Genomic DNA, 12,932 nt, shown 5'->3' with positions numbered 1-12,932 from the left:
ATCGACGACATAAAAGTTGGGAGAGTACCTTGTAGGCGGCGTTCAACAGTGTGATTACGCGGTAATTACAACAATCCAACTAGTCGCCCTTTTTGTAGATCGGACATACGATGCCTTCTGTCCACTCCTCCGGTAATAGCTCCTCCTCCCAAATCTTGACAATGACCCAGTACAGCACTCTAGCCAGTGCGTCACCACTGTATTTCAGCAGCTCGCCGCCATATCGTCACCTTCATGTTCAGCTACATCGCTGTTAAGGTGGCCGCCATAATACTGCTTCCACCTCTCGATCATCTCACGTTCGTTCGTGAGAAGATTACCGTCTGAGTCCCGACACATATCGGCCTACGGCGCATAGCCTTTGCGCGAACGGTTTAACTTCTCGTATAACTTCCGTTTATCGTTAGCACGGTACAGTTCTTCCATCGCCTCGTGATCTCGTTCTTCCTGTTGGCGCTTTTTCCTCCTGAAAACTGAGTTTTACCTGTTCCGTGCTTGTTTATATCGCTGCACATTCACCCTCGTACGTGCGTGCATTCCTCTCCTGCACTAATTGCTTGCATTCGCCGTCTAACCAATCGTTTTTTCGGTTCGGATTCATTGTATTTTTTATTAAAATGAAAGCAAACCTCTCTTTCTCGTGCTTGAGTACGGCGTCATCAGTATTTTATCGTATAATTCATTTCATTAAAGCTATATATGCCCTAATTTAACTACGTGGCCTACACAGGATCAAATTAAAAGAAATATGTCACATTATTTTAAGCCTGCATACGAAGATGTCGTGGCTGTACTAGATTGTACAGAAATGGCGATTAGAAAACCAAAATGTCTCCATTGCCGTATCAATTCGTACTCCCACTATAAAGGCAAAGAAACAGCTAAATATCTGGTAGCTGTAACGCCGGCAGAAATCAAATCCTAATGTTAGCAGAGGATATGGTGGATGTGGTAGTTGAAGGAATCTAGGATTTTCTACTTCGCTGGAGAATACTTAATATTCGACTGTACTGATTCGTTGCTTATATAAATATGATTTTATTTCCGCTGCATAATACAAGGCCTACTATATTTAATTCTTCACTATTCACCACAGGAAAATCGTCTGATAAGCAAATTGTTCACCGCGAACGTTTGCTAGAGAAATTGAAAGTTGGTGAAGCCGTTATGACGGACAAAGGTTTTAGTATCGACGAAGAATGCAAAATCTTAGGAGTAAAACTGGTTCGACATCCATTTTTACATACCCCTCAGTTGAGTCAAACGGATGCAATCGAAAAGTGCATGTCGAGCGTGCTATACAAAGGATTAAGCTCTTTGGAATTTTCAATGATAAAATTGATTGCCGTTTGCTTCATGTTTTGGATGAAATAATGGTTATCGCTTGCGGGATAGTGAATATTTCGAAGCCGATTCTTTCTAATGATCGTTTTTGATTTTCGTGTTTGCTTTTGACATAGGACTACGTCTTACGGCAAGGTTTGGCTGGGTAGGGTGTCATTCCAAAAAATCTTTCTCGAAAAGTGGTCAGGTTTTGAACGCCAATAGCTTTGCGGTTTCCCGCTCGATTTTCAATGTTTTTGCACCAATCGATCGGAACATCTTCTAAGAATTGGCTCAAATGAAGAACGCAATTATTTCGTAAGTGTACACTTGGAAAACTGAAAATAATGGAGCATTGTCCAACTAACAATCCTCGTATCCTGATTGGTCGAAGAAAAGACGTCATCATGGTTTGCACGTTTTTTGCAAAAAAGTGACAGAAACTCCTCGTCCCAGTAAGTCGAAGATTCTTTACGGCGCTTAAACCTATACTAATTTGATATCTGTGCTTGGGAAGTACTTCAAAGTACAAAGCCACCTCTCTTCTTCAACCGATGTTATCGTTTCAGCATTAAACCTAGTTCAATATGATGTCCTGAAGGTAAACAAGGTACAAAACCACCCCACTTAATCAACCGCCTTTAACATTTAAGATTAAAATTGGTCCAAATAATTGTCCTGAAGGTGAAACGTCATCGAAAAGTGAGCGGTCATCCTTTCCTTTTGCCAGACTGTATCCATTTCGAACTGCAAAAATTTGATCGGAACTCTTGTCTTACCTTTGTGCATGTGATGTGACGTGACGCAGAATGCTCAAACCGAGGAAAATCAGCGACTCTCTTATCCGAGAATAGTTTTGAACGTTTTATTTACTGCTTTGCATCAGTTAGTTGCTGACAATTCTTTACATTTTTTTTGAAACGATGGTTCTACAATTGATGAAGGGACGGTAGGGGAAAGAAATGGAATTTTTTTTTTGGTGAAGGAGGGGAAGAGCGGAAAAGGAAGGGGGGGGGGGCGGTGGTGGTGCTCGTCATAATACTGTTGCAGAGAATGGCGACTGCCACCCTGTATATACATCATGTTCCAAAAATTCAATGTTTAAAAATTACCTTAGTCCTATGAAACTTAATGGATGCAATTTTGATCAGCAGGATTATGATTATGTGATATTCACTAAATATTAAGTTCAACACACTATCGCTACTGTAGATAATCTTAGATCAAATTCTTCAAGCAACAACTGAAACAAACGACAAAAGCAGGAGTTTCTAACTAAATTCTCGGTAGTATGCTTACTGATAAAGATTATCTGTTGGTCTTAAGCCTGTAAAGGAAAATTGAGTTCTACGCGGTTAGACAGTTCGATAAGAAAGATACATAAAAGTCGTGAGGGTTTTCTGCAATTGCGTTTTTGTCGATACATTCTGATCACACTACTTTACATCAAACACCTCACTCTAGAAATAAGCCCCGAGCACGAGAGTTTTGGTTTTAGGGTGCACTAGACTGGGATTTTGCGTAAATTACAGGTTTCCTACAAGAACGTTTCGATTCCCAGATGCCGCGGGTTTGTCTTCGACGTTTTCTTTTTCGCTTGTAGAAGCCGGCGTCGTGTCCTGGCCGCGAATTTTGATATTGTGTTCATCTTTATATTGATTGATCTCCGTGCCTTTCTTGGTAATTTGTTCTTTACCATTTTCGATTAATTTCTCGAGTTGTTCTTTGTTCACAACTAATTGCGGCAACACAACTTCTACTGTCTGCTCGCAAAGGACTCCTCCAATCAAACGGAAACACTTTCGGCCGGACTCCACCGTTTTCAGTGTATCGATCACAGTTCTGAAAAGAGAAACGAACGTTCAACATTTCATTAAGCTTCCCAATATGGAAAGTTTTGCCGAAAATAACTTGGCAATGAAAACGCATTGAGGTTATGCCAGAATTTACAAATAGCTTGTTCTAAACTTTATTGCACAGTGCAATTAAAAAGGAAGCAATTTTCCGTATATATTTTGGGCACCTACTTGTGTTCCTTAAGGTCCAACTCCAGTGTGTTGAGATTATTAATCAAATTTCTCTGTTGATTTCGCAGCTGTTGGAATTCTGCATAAATTTCTTCCTGGCTTTTCTTATCCTTAGCCTTTGCACCACCGCTGCTGGCGGAGGTGGCATTTTGTGCTGTGGCCATAACACTGAATCGTTGGTACGGGATGATAATCACAGTTGGAATAGGCCGGAAAAGGTGAGTAGCACTTGATTGACTACCGGAATCTTAAAGTCCTCCGCTCTTTCTTTTACTTTTGGCTGCAAATCGTAAAAACCCGTAGTGTTTCTTTGCTGTGTTTTCGGTGTGCTTTCTGGTGTTCGAATCGAACTGCGAATTCGAAGTTCAGAGGAATAAAGACATGTCAAAAATTTTGACACCATAAAAACCATCAGCAGTGCTCCCATTTCACATGTAAAATTGAACCGGAGGTGTGTAAAGCCCTATAAATGCTATTTTTATAAGGCTTTAGAGGTGTGCCGCTTATTGATATCTCTGCAGTGCCGCGGCACTATGTGCTCAGTGTCCGACCCCTTGAGTGATTAGCACCAGGAGAATATCTATGTGTTCTGTACATTGAACGCACGTGTATAGTTTTTTCGGTGTACTGAACGAAATTTAATGCAATACAGCAAAGTTTCGTTAATTGGTGGTTCGTTAATTGGGCGGTTCGTTAATTGGGTGTTCGCTAATTGGGCTATGTGACAACTTGAATGTCAAAATTGTATGGAATTTTCGAGTTTAGAAATTTCTAACAACTGTCAGTCGGCCCAATTAGCGAATCAGCTGGAGTGCAATCGTGGCCCAATTAACGAATTCAGGCTGTACTCAGTATTCCTGCCCTATTTTTTGCAAGAAAAATCTTCAAGTGTGTTCAATCTATCAACGTTGTATACCGTGTACCCCCGTTGGTATGACCTTCTTTAATCTGAACATTTTTAATCTGTACCCCGGTGGTATGAATGCGTTCACATTAAAAACCGATCAAGCGTCACACACAAATGACGTTATAGTGGACCGATAAATTAAAAAAAAGCAAAAAATCTTAATGCGTTTCCTCTTGCTCAGGAGCTTTGGCAATATAGCTCACATGCAACTTATCTCTCTCCAGCACTCAAAATAGACCATTTTAGTCGAAACTGCCGAGCCAATTTCGTATTATACAAACCGAACATTTAAAATTCGCGCATGTTTGAGATGTTTTCAAAACGTTTGATTTCGTCAAATCAAAACAACAAGTTCATAGGGTGCGCGTCTTGCGCGTGAGTGAAAATGAATAGAGTTACCAAATATTCAGATTAAAAATGAACTCGCCCAATCTGAACGAGCTGTTTTTCATATTAGCGGGGGTTGAGTGTATGATTAATATTAATCTGCACAAGTTCAATGTAAACAAATTTGACATTTGTAGTACAGAACATAGCAAAACAACATAACCTGCAAATATCCAGCGATGCCTGCGCCAATACTTGTCTAGGAACTATGAGGTCTGTTGTTTTACCCGCATGTGCACGGTAATACAACCAGGGGTGAGAAACGAACGTCAAATGCATATGATTGCTGTGTAGCCGTTTTTCTGACGTTGTATTCAAGGGTATGTAATCATGCTATCTCTTTCTCATGTAGGAGTGAAGAGAGCATCCTTCAACTAGTTCGCCGGCAATTAGAATTTCCATTGAATAAAGCGTTAGCCGTCACTCGGACCGAAACGTCAGAAAAAACGGTTACACAGCAATCAAATGCATTTGACGTTCGTTTCTCACCCCTGATACAACTAGGGAGCAGAGATGCCAGAAGTGAAGACATGTCTTCATTTTGAAGACATTTTGGTTACCAAAAAAGTGAAAAGCAAGGGTAAGTCGCTTAGAATATTGAGGCAGGCTCAATTTAGGGAACAGCTGACCTCATTGATTGCAATTGCGGTACACTCATTTCACACCCAGTAAACCATTTGGTTTGTAAATCTCGATTGCAACTGAGATATACGAAATCATATCTGAACGAAAAAGTTATATTTCATGCCATATAAGAACATATATGTACCAAAGTGGAGGCGATATACGTGCGAAAATTTTGACAACTATTTGTAATTCTATTTTGCGTAGTTTTTATAACACGCAACTAAATACTCCTGAATATATGATTAAGATATAATCAAATATTGCAATTGTCTATACTGCTTTATAATTCACAGTCATGAATTGTATATGAGAACACGCACGACTGCAAAACAACTTAATGTTCACTTCAATTTGACATACTCTAATCATTATACAATTCCAATGTGAAATTGACATGAAAACGATTTAATGTGAACTTTCTATTACGATTTTGTGTTATCTGGGCAGTTTATGGCACACTGTGGCCCACATTTTTGACATTTAAATTTTGAAATGTTAGAAATTGGCAGGCCTGCCAATGTTTGTTAGGGGGGTCGGTTAATGTCAAAACGATCAAACGGTCAATCTGAGCGCTGGCGAATTTGACAGGTTTCACATGATCCACCTCGGCAGCACAGTAAGGCACAGACTGAACAAAATTTCCATGAAAGAGGTGAACAGAATGTTCTCAGTGACTTACCCTTGGTGAAATGTCTTCGCTTGAAGACATGTCTTCACCATGCAATTTAAATGAGCGGAAAACCGAAAGAAGACAAATGAAGACATTTTTCCTTGATTCGTGAAGACTTTTCAAAAAATCACCTGGAATCTCTGCTAAGGAGAAAGAAACGTATGAATTATATTTATGGCAACACTGCCTAAGAATAATGTTTATTTTATTTCTCAATTTTTTTGTAAGATAAGCAGAAGTAACTTAGCTCCTGCCGGGAAGGTGGAAATGTGCACATTAATAAATTTGTAAAGATATAAGTTTGCGCTAACTTTTAACAATCGTATTCATATTTCATACACTTGGACATAACGGTTTAAATTGGGTTTCGTATATAGGACTATTAAAGGCAACTTTGGCGAAATAATAACCTTCTCATTACCTGTAATTTGTGGAAGGTTCCAAGTGAATTTATTCCTGACTGAAATGATTCAATTATTAGACAAAGTTTTGAGCTTTATCAACTACTGGTGGTTTCGGTATCTGATGATAACCGAGCTGTATATGGTTGAAAGTTGGGAACGAGTAACGATACGTGAGTATATCTGTTGAACTAGTTTTGTTAACAATTAATACTTACCTTAACTAATTGCAGATGTGTTCTTGTTTGCCCTGTTCATGCTTCAATGGTATTTCAACTGTAAAGTGGTTCTTCCGTTCACCGGAAGTATACTGGGCATATTGCCACTTGATCAGCAATTGTCGGCAGCCCATCAGCTGAAGTAAATGTTCCCACCGACTTGCAGGAGAAAGTTAATTCGTATTATTACCTCCGAATTTCGTAAGTGCTTTGAAGCTGCCTCTTCTGGTTTGCTTAGCTTGACTCACCTTAGCAAAAGCGGGAATCTCTAGATGGAAATTCTTTAAATTATGAAACAAAAAAACTGAATCTGACAACGTCACATGCCACTACTTCAGAGAACCACTTGAGTTTTCTCCACTCATAGGAATAATATGAATGAGGTTTGTAATTGATTTCTCGGAAGCAATGTTTAGAGTGTACAATGTATTAAACATATTTAATTTATCAGAAATATAATAAATCTGATTGACCGAATGATGAATCATTTAGATCACGTTTCAAAATAAATATGTCGTTCAAAAGCTTAGATGGGTTTTAGTGCTTATCTGCGCGAGTATCACAATATCGCTTTCCATGACATCAAAGTTCACTGTTGATATACGATATGGGAAGTGTACTAATGGTTCTTTTATCGGTTGAAAGGTACCGTGCATTCTGCTTAACTCTATAATCTAAAAAAGTCAAAACGTGCTTGCTGATAACGAAAGTCCATAATCTGTATCTTATTAGCAGCCGTCCGCAATAGGAGAGATGTTAATCAATCATAATCTAACGGGTTTTTGGCGCCGGTCAGTCTGTTGCTTCTATGATTGATAATACAATACAATCATAGATATTACTTTTCAACTGTCAACGGAATAATACCCATTAAGCAGGAGAAAACAACTTTTCAAATTTAAATCATTTGAATTATTCATGTTCCCACATAAAACACTCAGCTTCAAAGAGTCTCTTCGACAGATACGGGGGAATTCAGTAAACATTATGGGAACTTGTGTGTTTTTGAGAGAACAGTGCTGAAAAATTTGTGAAAAGATTTTGTATCGTTCAAAAATTGCCATTTTGCTGTTTTGACTCATTGCTCTAAATCTAGTAAAAGATGGTTTGATTGGCTAATTGCAACTTTTATTTTATATATGATCGTGAAGCTACATTTATCTTATCAAAAATGTTAAGTATAAGTGTTTAGTATACCTTTTTACTACACCTTGTTTTTTTAATCTGTGTTGCACACTTTGCACAATACTGATGTCAACCGATTATACCATAAATATTTGATGATATAGTTTCAATTTGTAGTAGCTCTTATTAAAAACGGAATTGAGCCGCATCAAATTAAGCATTCAGCGACTTTGATTTGAGTTTAAGTAGAGGTTAACTATCTTAATTGTTGTGGAAAGCGGTAGTTTGTTTCTTCAAAGTACCTTTTTAAAAATCAGGAGATCCCTAACACTTTTATAGGCATTCCATTTTTACCGAATTTGTCTTCTAATTGTTTAAGGATGATATTTTTTAACACGTCAGCCAAAACAGCTAACTTGATCGAATTGAAGATTCGATTTTTTGAAATAAACAATTATACAGATATTGAATCATTGTACTTTGTATCTTAAACTATGTGATTGTGTTCTGTTATCGTATACTGCAACATTAGCGATTTTACAGTAATTCCTTTTGGTTTAAAATAAGCGATAATTGGTTACTAGACGGTATTTTAAATTCACTGAATTTATCAGTTGATCCAAAACGTTGAGTTGAGAACAGTATAATCGGTCGACATTACAGTATAACCATGTTATACGGTTTACTAGTATCTTAAACTACATAAAATCATATCGACAGAATTACTGTGGCTAAGGAAAATGAGAAACAACGTTGGACCGGTCCAAACAAAGCTTTCTGCCGGGGTTTCAAATGTTTTAGATTGTATTACTATTTTACTCTGCACATTTCCTTTGAAAAGAGAGATAGAGATAAAGAGTATTCGCGTTATTTCTTCAGTTAAACTTAGATTTCTTCGTGTTGATTGTGGGCTCTTCCTCGGCGGCGGAAGCAGGCGCGGACAGTGGCATTTGAGAGGTGGGAGATCCGCAACCATGCGCTTCTGTTTCCGCCAAAACTCGCTTGAGTATTATAGTGGCCGAACGTGGTTTAATATTGCGGGTCGCCAGCGATCTGACGGACGACTTTGAAGATTCTACCGATGGACCAGCCAACTCCGAACTGGAGGGCGATGAGCCGAAACTTATTTGATTAATATTTGCGATCAGCTCGCGATTTTTTGCTTCTGATTCTTCCAAGCGCCGACGAAGGTCTTTGATTTCCAGACAGTTGCGCATAACTTGTGATCGCATTTGTTTCATTTGATTTTTGCAGCCCTGCATATCTGACGAAATCTTTTTAATTGAAAGCCTCATTTTACGCGATTTGTGGTTGATGCGGGCAATCGAAGCATTATTTATACGGCTGGCACTGCAAGCCGATGAGGAACTTTTGTGACAGTAGAGCTGCTGGGACGATCCACTTTTATGCGGCGGTATTGGGGTTAACGTTGGAAGAATCAATTTTTCCCCATTTACATCGCAAGGTAAAACCACCTCGTTCTGAATGAAGCCCGGAGTCGGAAAAGGGAAATGACTTCCACTCGAATGGTGTACTCCCATGATGCGCTTTAATCGATGCGCAATATTTTCGTCAAAATGTTCAATCGCCATTGACGAAATGTCTCGCAACTCTTGCAGTACTTCGTGTGCCCTCAGTGCCTTAGAAGTACCCTCAATCAACCTTAGAATATTAAACACCTCATCAATCACTTTCCCGGGGATGAAGCAGCACAAATCTTTATCAATATACTTGGAGTAAGTCATCGACAACATCGAGATTCTAGTTTCAATGCAGGTAAGAATATCTGAATGCTTGGCTAGGGGATGATTTCTTCGTTCTGATTCTCGTCGAGGTAATTGCGACTTTATAGCCTTCAAATTAGCATTATGCCTCTTGATCATTTTCATAAAACCACGATTGAGCAGCGATTGGCAAACACGGTCTATTTTTCTGCAAATCTAAAAACAAATCAAACACGAGAGATTAGATCATCCCTGGGCAGTTAAGACGGAAAGTGAAATAGATTCTGACTCACAATTCGCTTTTTTGCAATTTCGTCGTAGCAGAGATATTCGAACACTTGCTCGATCATGCAATCCGGCAGATCAAGGAAATTCATACCAGACAGGGACTCTCCTAAACTAGTAGCCATTCTGTTTGAAAAGGAGAATCCGCAGATATTACGAGGCACACTGCAAAAATTATGAAAAGAATTCAAGAAAAAAATGCGACAAGCCAGGAAAAACAAAACGAATTTTCACTTCGCTGCCTGCCTGCGATTTAGATTTGACACTGACAGGGACAGCACCAGCACTGATGACAGCTGACAGCACCCTACAACAGCGATGGTAGATTATGGGTTTTTATGGATTTATGCACCGTTTGCATATTGCGTAATGCATATGAACTACAGTAATGATTCACTCATTTCCCCCATTTCCGACCCCCCGGCACGTCGCCATTTTTCTGTGACTGAATCTGAAACGTTAAAAACACTGGACGGGACTTCATATAGCGAATTCATAAATTAACCTGGGTTCGTGCTAACTCGAACCCGAAATTAATGAACGATACGGGCAGTTTGACAGATCGACCCGTAAACCGTAATGCTAGACAGTTTTAACCTGCGCTTCAAACTGAATGCTGTTAGTTTAACCGAAATGCAATCTCGGTTAATTTATGAACGCTTTGACAGCACTTCGATTAAAACTGAGTGCTAATCGCCCTGAGCCAGGTTAATTTATGAATTCGCTAAGAGGGTGCTAGCACAGACAAACAGACGAGACACTCGCGATAATTCCATCGTCCAATCAAAAACCAATCATTTTTCAAAAAAGCATGTTTCGCAACATGGCCACACCGCGGCGCGCGAGTGTTGCTTCGAGTTTTCAGAATAAAACTACACAAATGTACTAAACCCTACAGCATAAAACCCCGCAAATGCAAGCTACTCCGCAACATGCATAACAGAGGGTGCTAGTGTGCAAGCAAAATGTACAGGACGATCGTTTTCAAAGGATTTAAAATTTTAAAAGATTTCTTAACACCGCGGTTCAACCACAGAGAACAGACATCCATTCAGGAACAAATTTTTCGGAAATTCTTGGATAAAATTTCAAATTGAAATCACCTAATAAGCTAGTGTCACCACCACTATAGTTTCCCAACTAAATGATTCTTTTGATTTGCACACTGACAACCTTTGGCTCCTCTGGCGCTCGTATATATGGACTGTAAGCGTTATGCTAGCGCCAGAAGCTAGCTGTTGTGAGTTTAGTGTAGAATTTTATGCGTCTTTGCGACATCATCACTATAGTTTCCCAACTAATTTGACATAAGTTTTATCCAAGTGGGGACCTTTCGCTTGGATGTCTGTTCTCTGTGGTTCAACCTACACTCTTAAATGATTCTACCTGTAAATAGGTCGGATATAGTTAAAGCTAGGTTGAAACTACTCAAAATGCCCTTAAAGTGTACAAACTCAAACTTTGGGTAAAAATTTCAACCAATTTTGGCTACTTGCTACCGATAATTGAATTATTCTCTATGACAAATAACGCAATTTTAAGTTCCTACTACCAATTTTTTGGTTGAAAAACTACTCAAAATCTGAGTTTGTACACTTTAAGGGCATTTTGAGTAGTTTCAACCTACCTTTAACTAAATCCGACCAATTTACAGGTAGAATCATTTAAGAGTGTAGACCATTTTGATATCCTTGCTTGGGAAGTAGGCCAGAGAGAGTAACAAAGCCCCCTCGTGCCAACAGATTTCTTACACACGCAAGTAAACCTAGTCCAATTTGATGTCTGTGTTAGGGAAGTGTGCCAGAAAAAATGACACAAGTTCGTTATCCCAACAGATCGCAAATTCGATTAAACCTCGGCGAACTCGATATCTGTGTTGGAAAAATGTGCTGCAGCTGTACTGTTTGGTTATAATACGACTCTATGAATACGCATGCTTGCCGTTTCATTAGAAGTATAGTGAAAAGATGTGCTGTTGATAAAATAGGATTGAATTGGTAAAATCCCTTCAACGTGGGAAACCATGGATAATAAAACCAATCTTTTATATTAGTAAGGTAGCAGGAAAGCAATAGTTTGTGTTCTTGATTTTGTTAAATTGTTTTCAAATGCACAATATTTTGAGAACTGAACGTATGCAATGTTACTACTTTGATAAATGTTACATACAACGCATGTAACATGTATATATGTTGCATATAGCATGTATATATGTTGCATATAGCATGTATACATGAAGAATCGAATGATTACAAGCATGAATACAGTCAACCAAAAAAGTATTCGGACAGCAGCGCATAAAATTTTCTTTTAGAAATTTTGCACAGTATTTTTGAAAAGAATGGTAACACATATTTTTTAAAACAATGTTTAACTAAAGCATATTTATATGCACAACAAAAATTCGGGGAAAAGCTTTCCGTTTTGAAGATAGGGTACATACAGTTTGAATTCCTCAAAAATGCTGCCAAAAAAGTATTCGGACAGTTGACTATTAGTTGAAACAAATGTCCTTTCTCGCTCAACTACTACCTTGTAGGACCATTTACATTCTTGATGACCTGTTTTAATCTGTTTGGGATAAAATTAACAATTTTTCAAATATCCCTCTGTGAATTGCTGACCATATTTTTACAAGAGCTCGGTTTAAGTCATTGTGATAAGAAATCGAATGATTTCTCATTTAGAAATGAGATTATCTAAAAAGATGTTCAAAAGGGTTCAAATCTAGACTGAATGCTGATGTTTCGGTAGCTCTAGGACAATTATATGGTGCCTACCGCTTACAATTATCGACAGTATGTTTAGATTCAACATCCCGGTACAATATGTATGTACCACACAATTACAATTTTGCTTTAATTTCACCTAAAATTATTCAGATAGTTGAGTTTACATTTAGTTCTATCCAAAAATATATATCTTTGGTGCCTCGGAGCTTTCCAAGCACCCCAACAAGGTATGACATCAACAACCCTTATGCAAGAATAACTAAAAGAGAAGGGTTACAAGCGAAAAATCACTCGTCAGCAAGTAAACAAGCAATGCGGTTAGTGTTAAAATATCGTTAAAATATTTTTTTTAAATTTTTAACATGTTTAAAAAACTTACCATCACGTGGTCTGTTTGAAAACTGAAACTGGAATGAAAATGCACAGCGAAAGGAAATGAAATTGTACTGGGCACAGTTTCCAGTATACCCGAAAAAATATTTTTTGGTTTTCAAAGTATATACACT

The 12,932-nt window shown here is 38.4% G+C and overlaps 2 protein-coding genes across 2 annotated transcripts; both read right to left on the bottom strand.

Moving 5' to 3' along the window:
* Positions 1–2,535: 2,535 nt before the first annotated feature.
* On the bottom strand, positions 2,536–3,670 carry LOC128737341 (probable prefoldin subunit 2). Its single transcript, XM_053831959.1, has 2 exons — positions 3,351–3,670; positions 2,536–3,165 (listed from the first exon to the last, which is right to left on the bottom strand). The coding sequence occupies exons 1-2, from the start codon at positions 3,512–3,514 to the stop codon at positions 2,850–2,852; spliced, it is 480 nt and encodes a 159-aa protein (XP_053687934.1). The 5' UTR covers positions 3,515–3,670; the 3' UTR covers positions 2,536–2,849.
* Positions 3,671–7,708: 4,038 nt separating this feature from the next.
* On the bottom strand, positions 7,709–9,928 carry LOC128737056 (F-box only protein 28). Its single transcript, XM_053831604.1, has 2 exons — positions 9,703–9,928; positions 7,709–9,625 (listed from the first exon to the last, which is right to left on the bottom strand). Exons 1-2 carry the CDS (start codon positions 9,817–9,819, stop codon positions 8,561–8,563), a joined length of 1,182 nt encoding a protein of 393 aa, XP_053687579.1. The 5' UTR covers positions 9,820–9,928; the 3' UTR covers positions 7,709–8,560.
* Positions 9,929–12,932: the final 3,004 nt, after the last annotated feature.

Source organism: Sabethes cyaneus, chromosome 2 (genome assembly GCF_943734655.1).
Source record: "Sabethes cyaneus chromosome 2, idSabCyanKW18_F2, whole genome shotgun sequence".
Taxonomy (NCBI): Eukaryota; Metazoa; Arthropoda; class Insecta; order Diptera; family Culicidae; genus Sabethes; species Sabethes cyaneus.
Note: the sequence above shows the minus strand (reverse complement) of the source record. Positions and strands in the feature narration are given on the sequence as shown.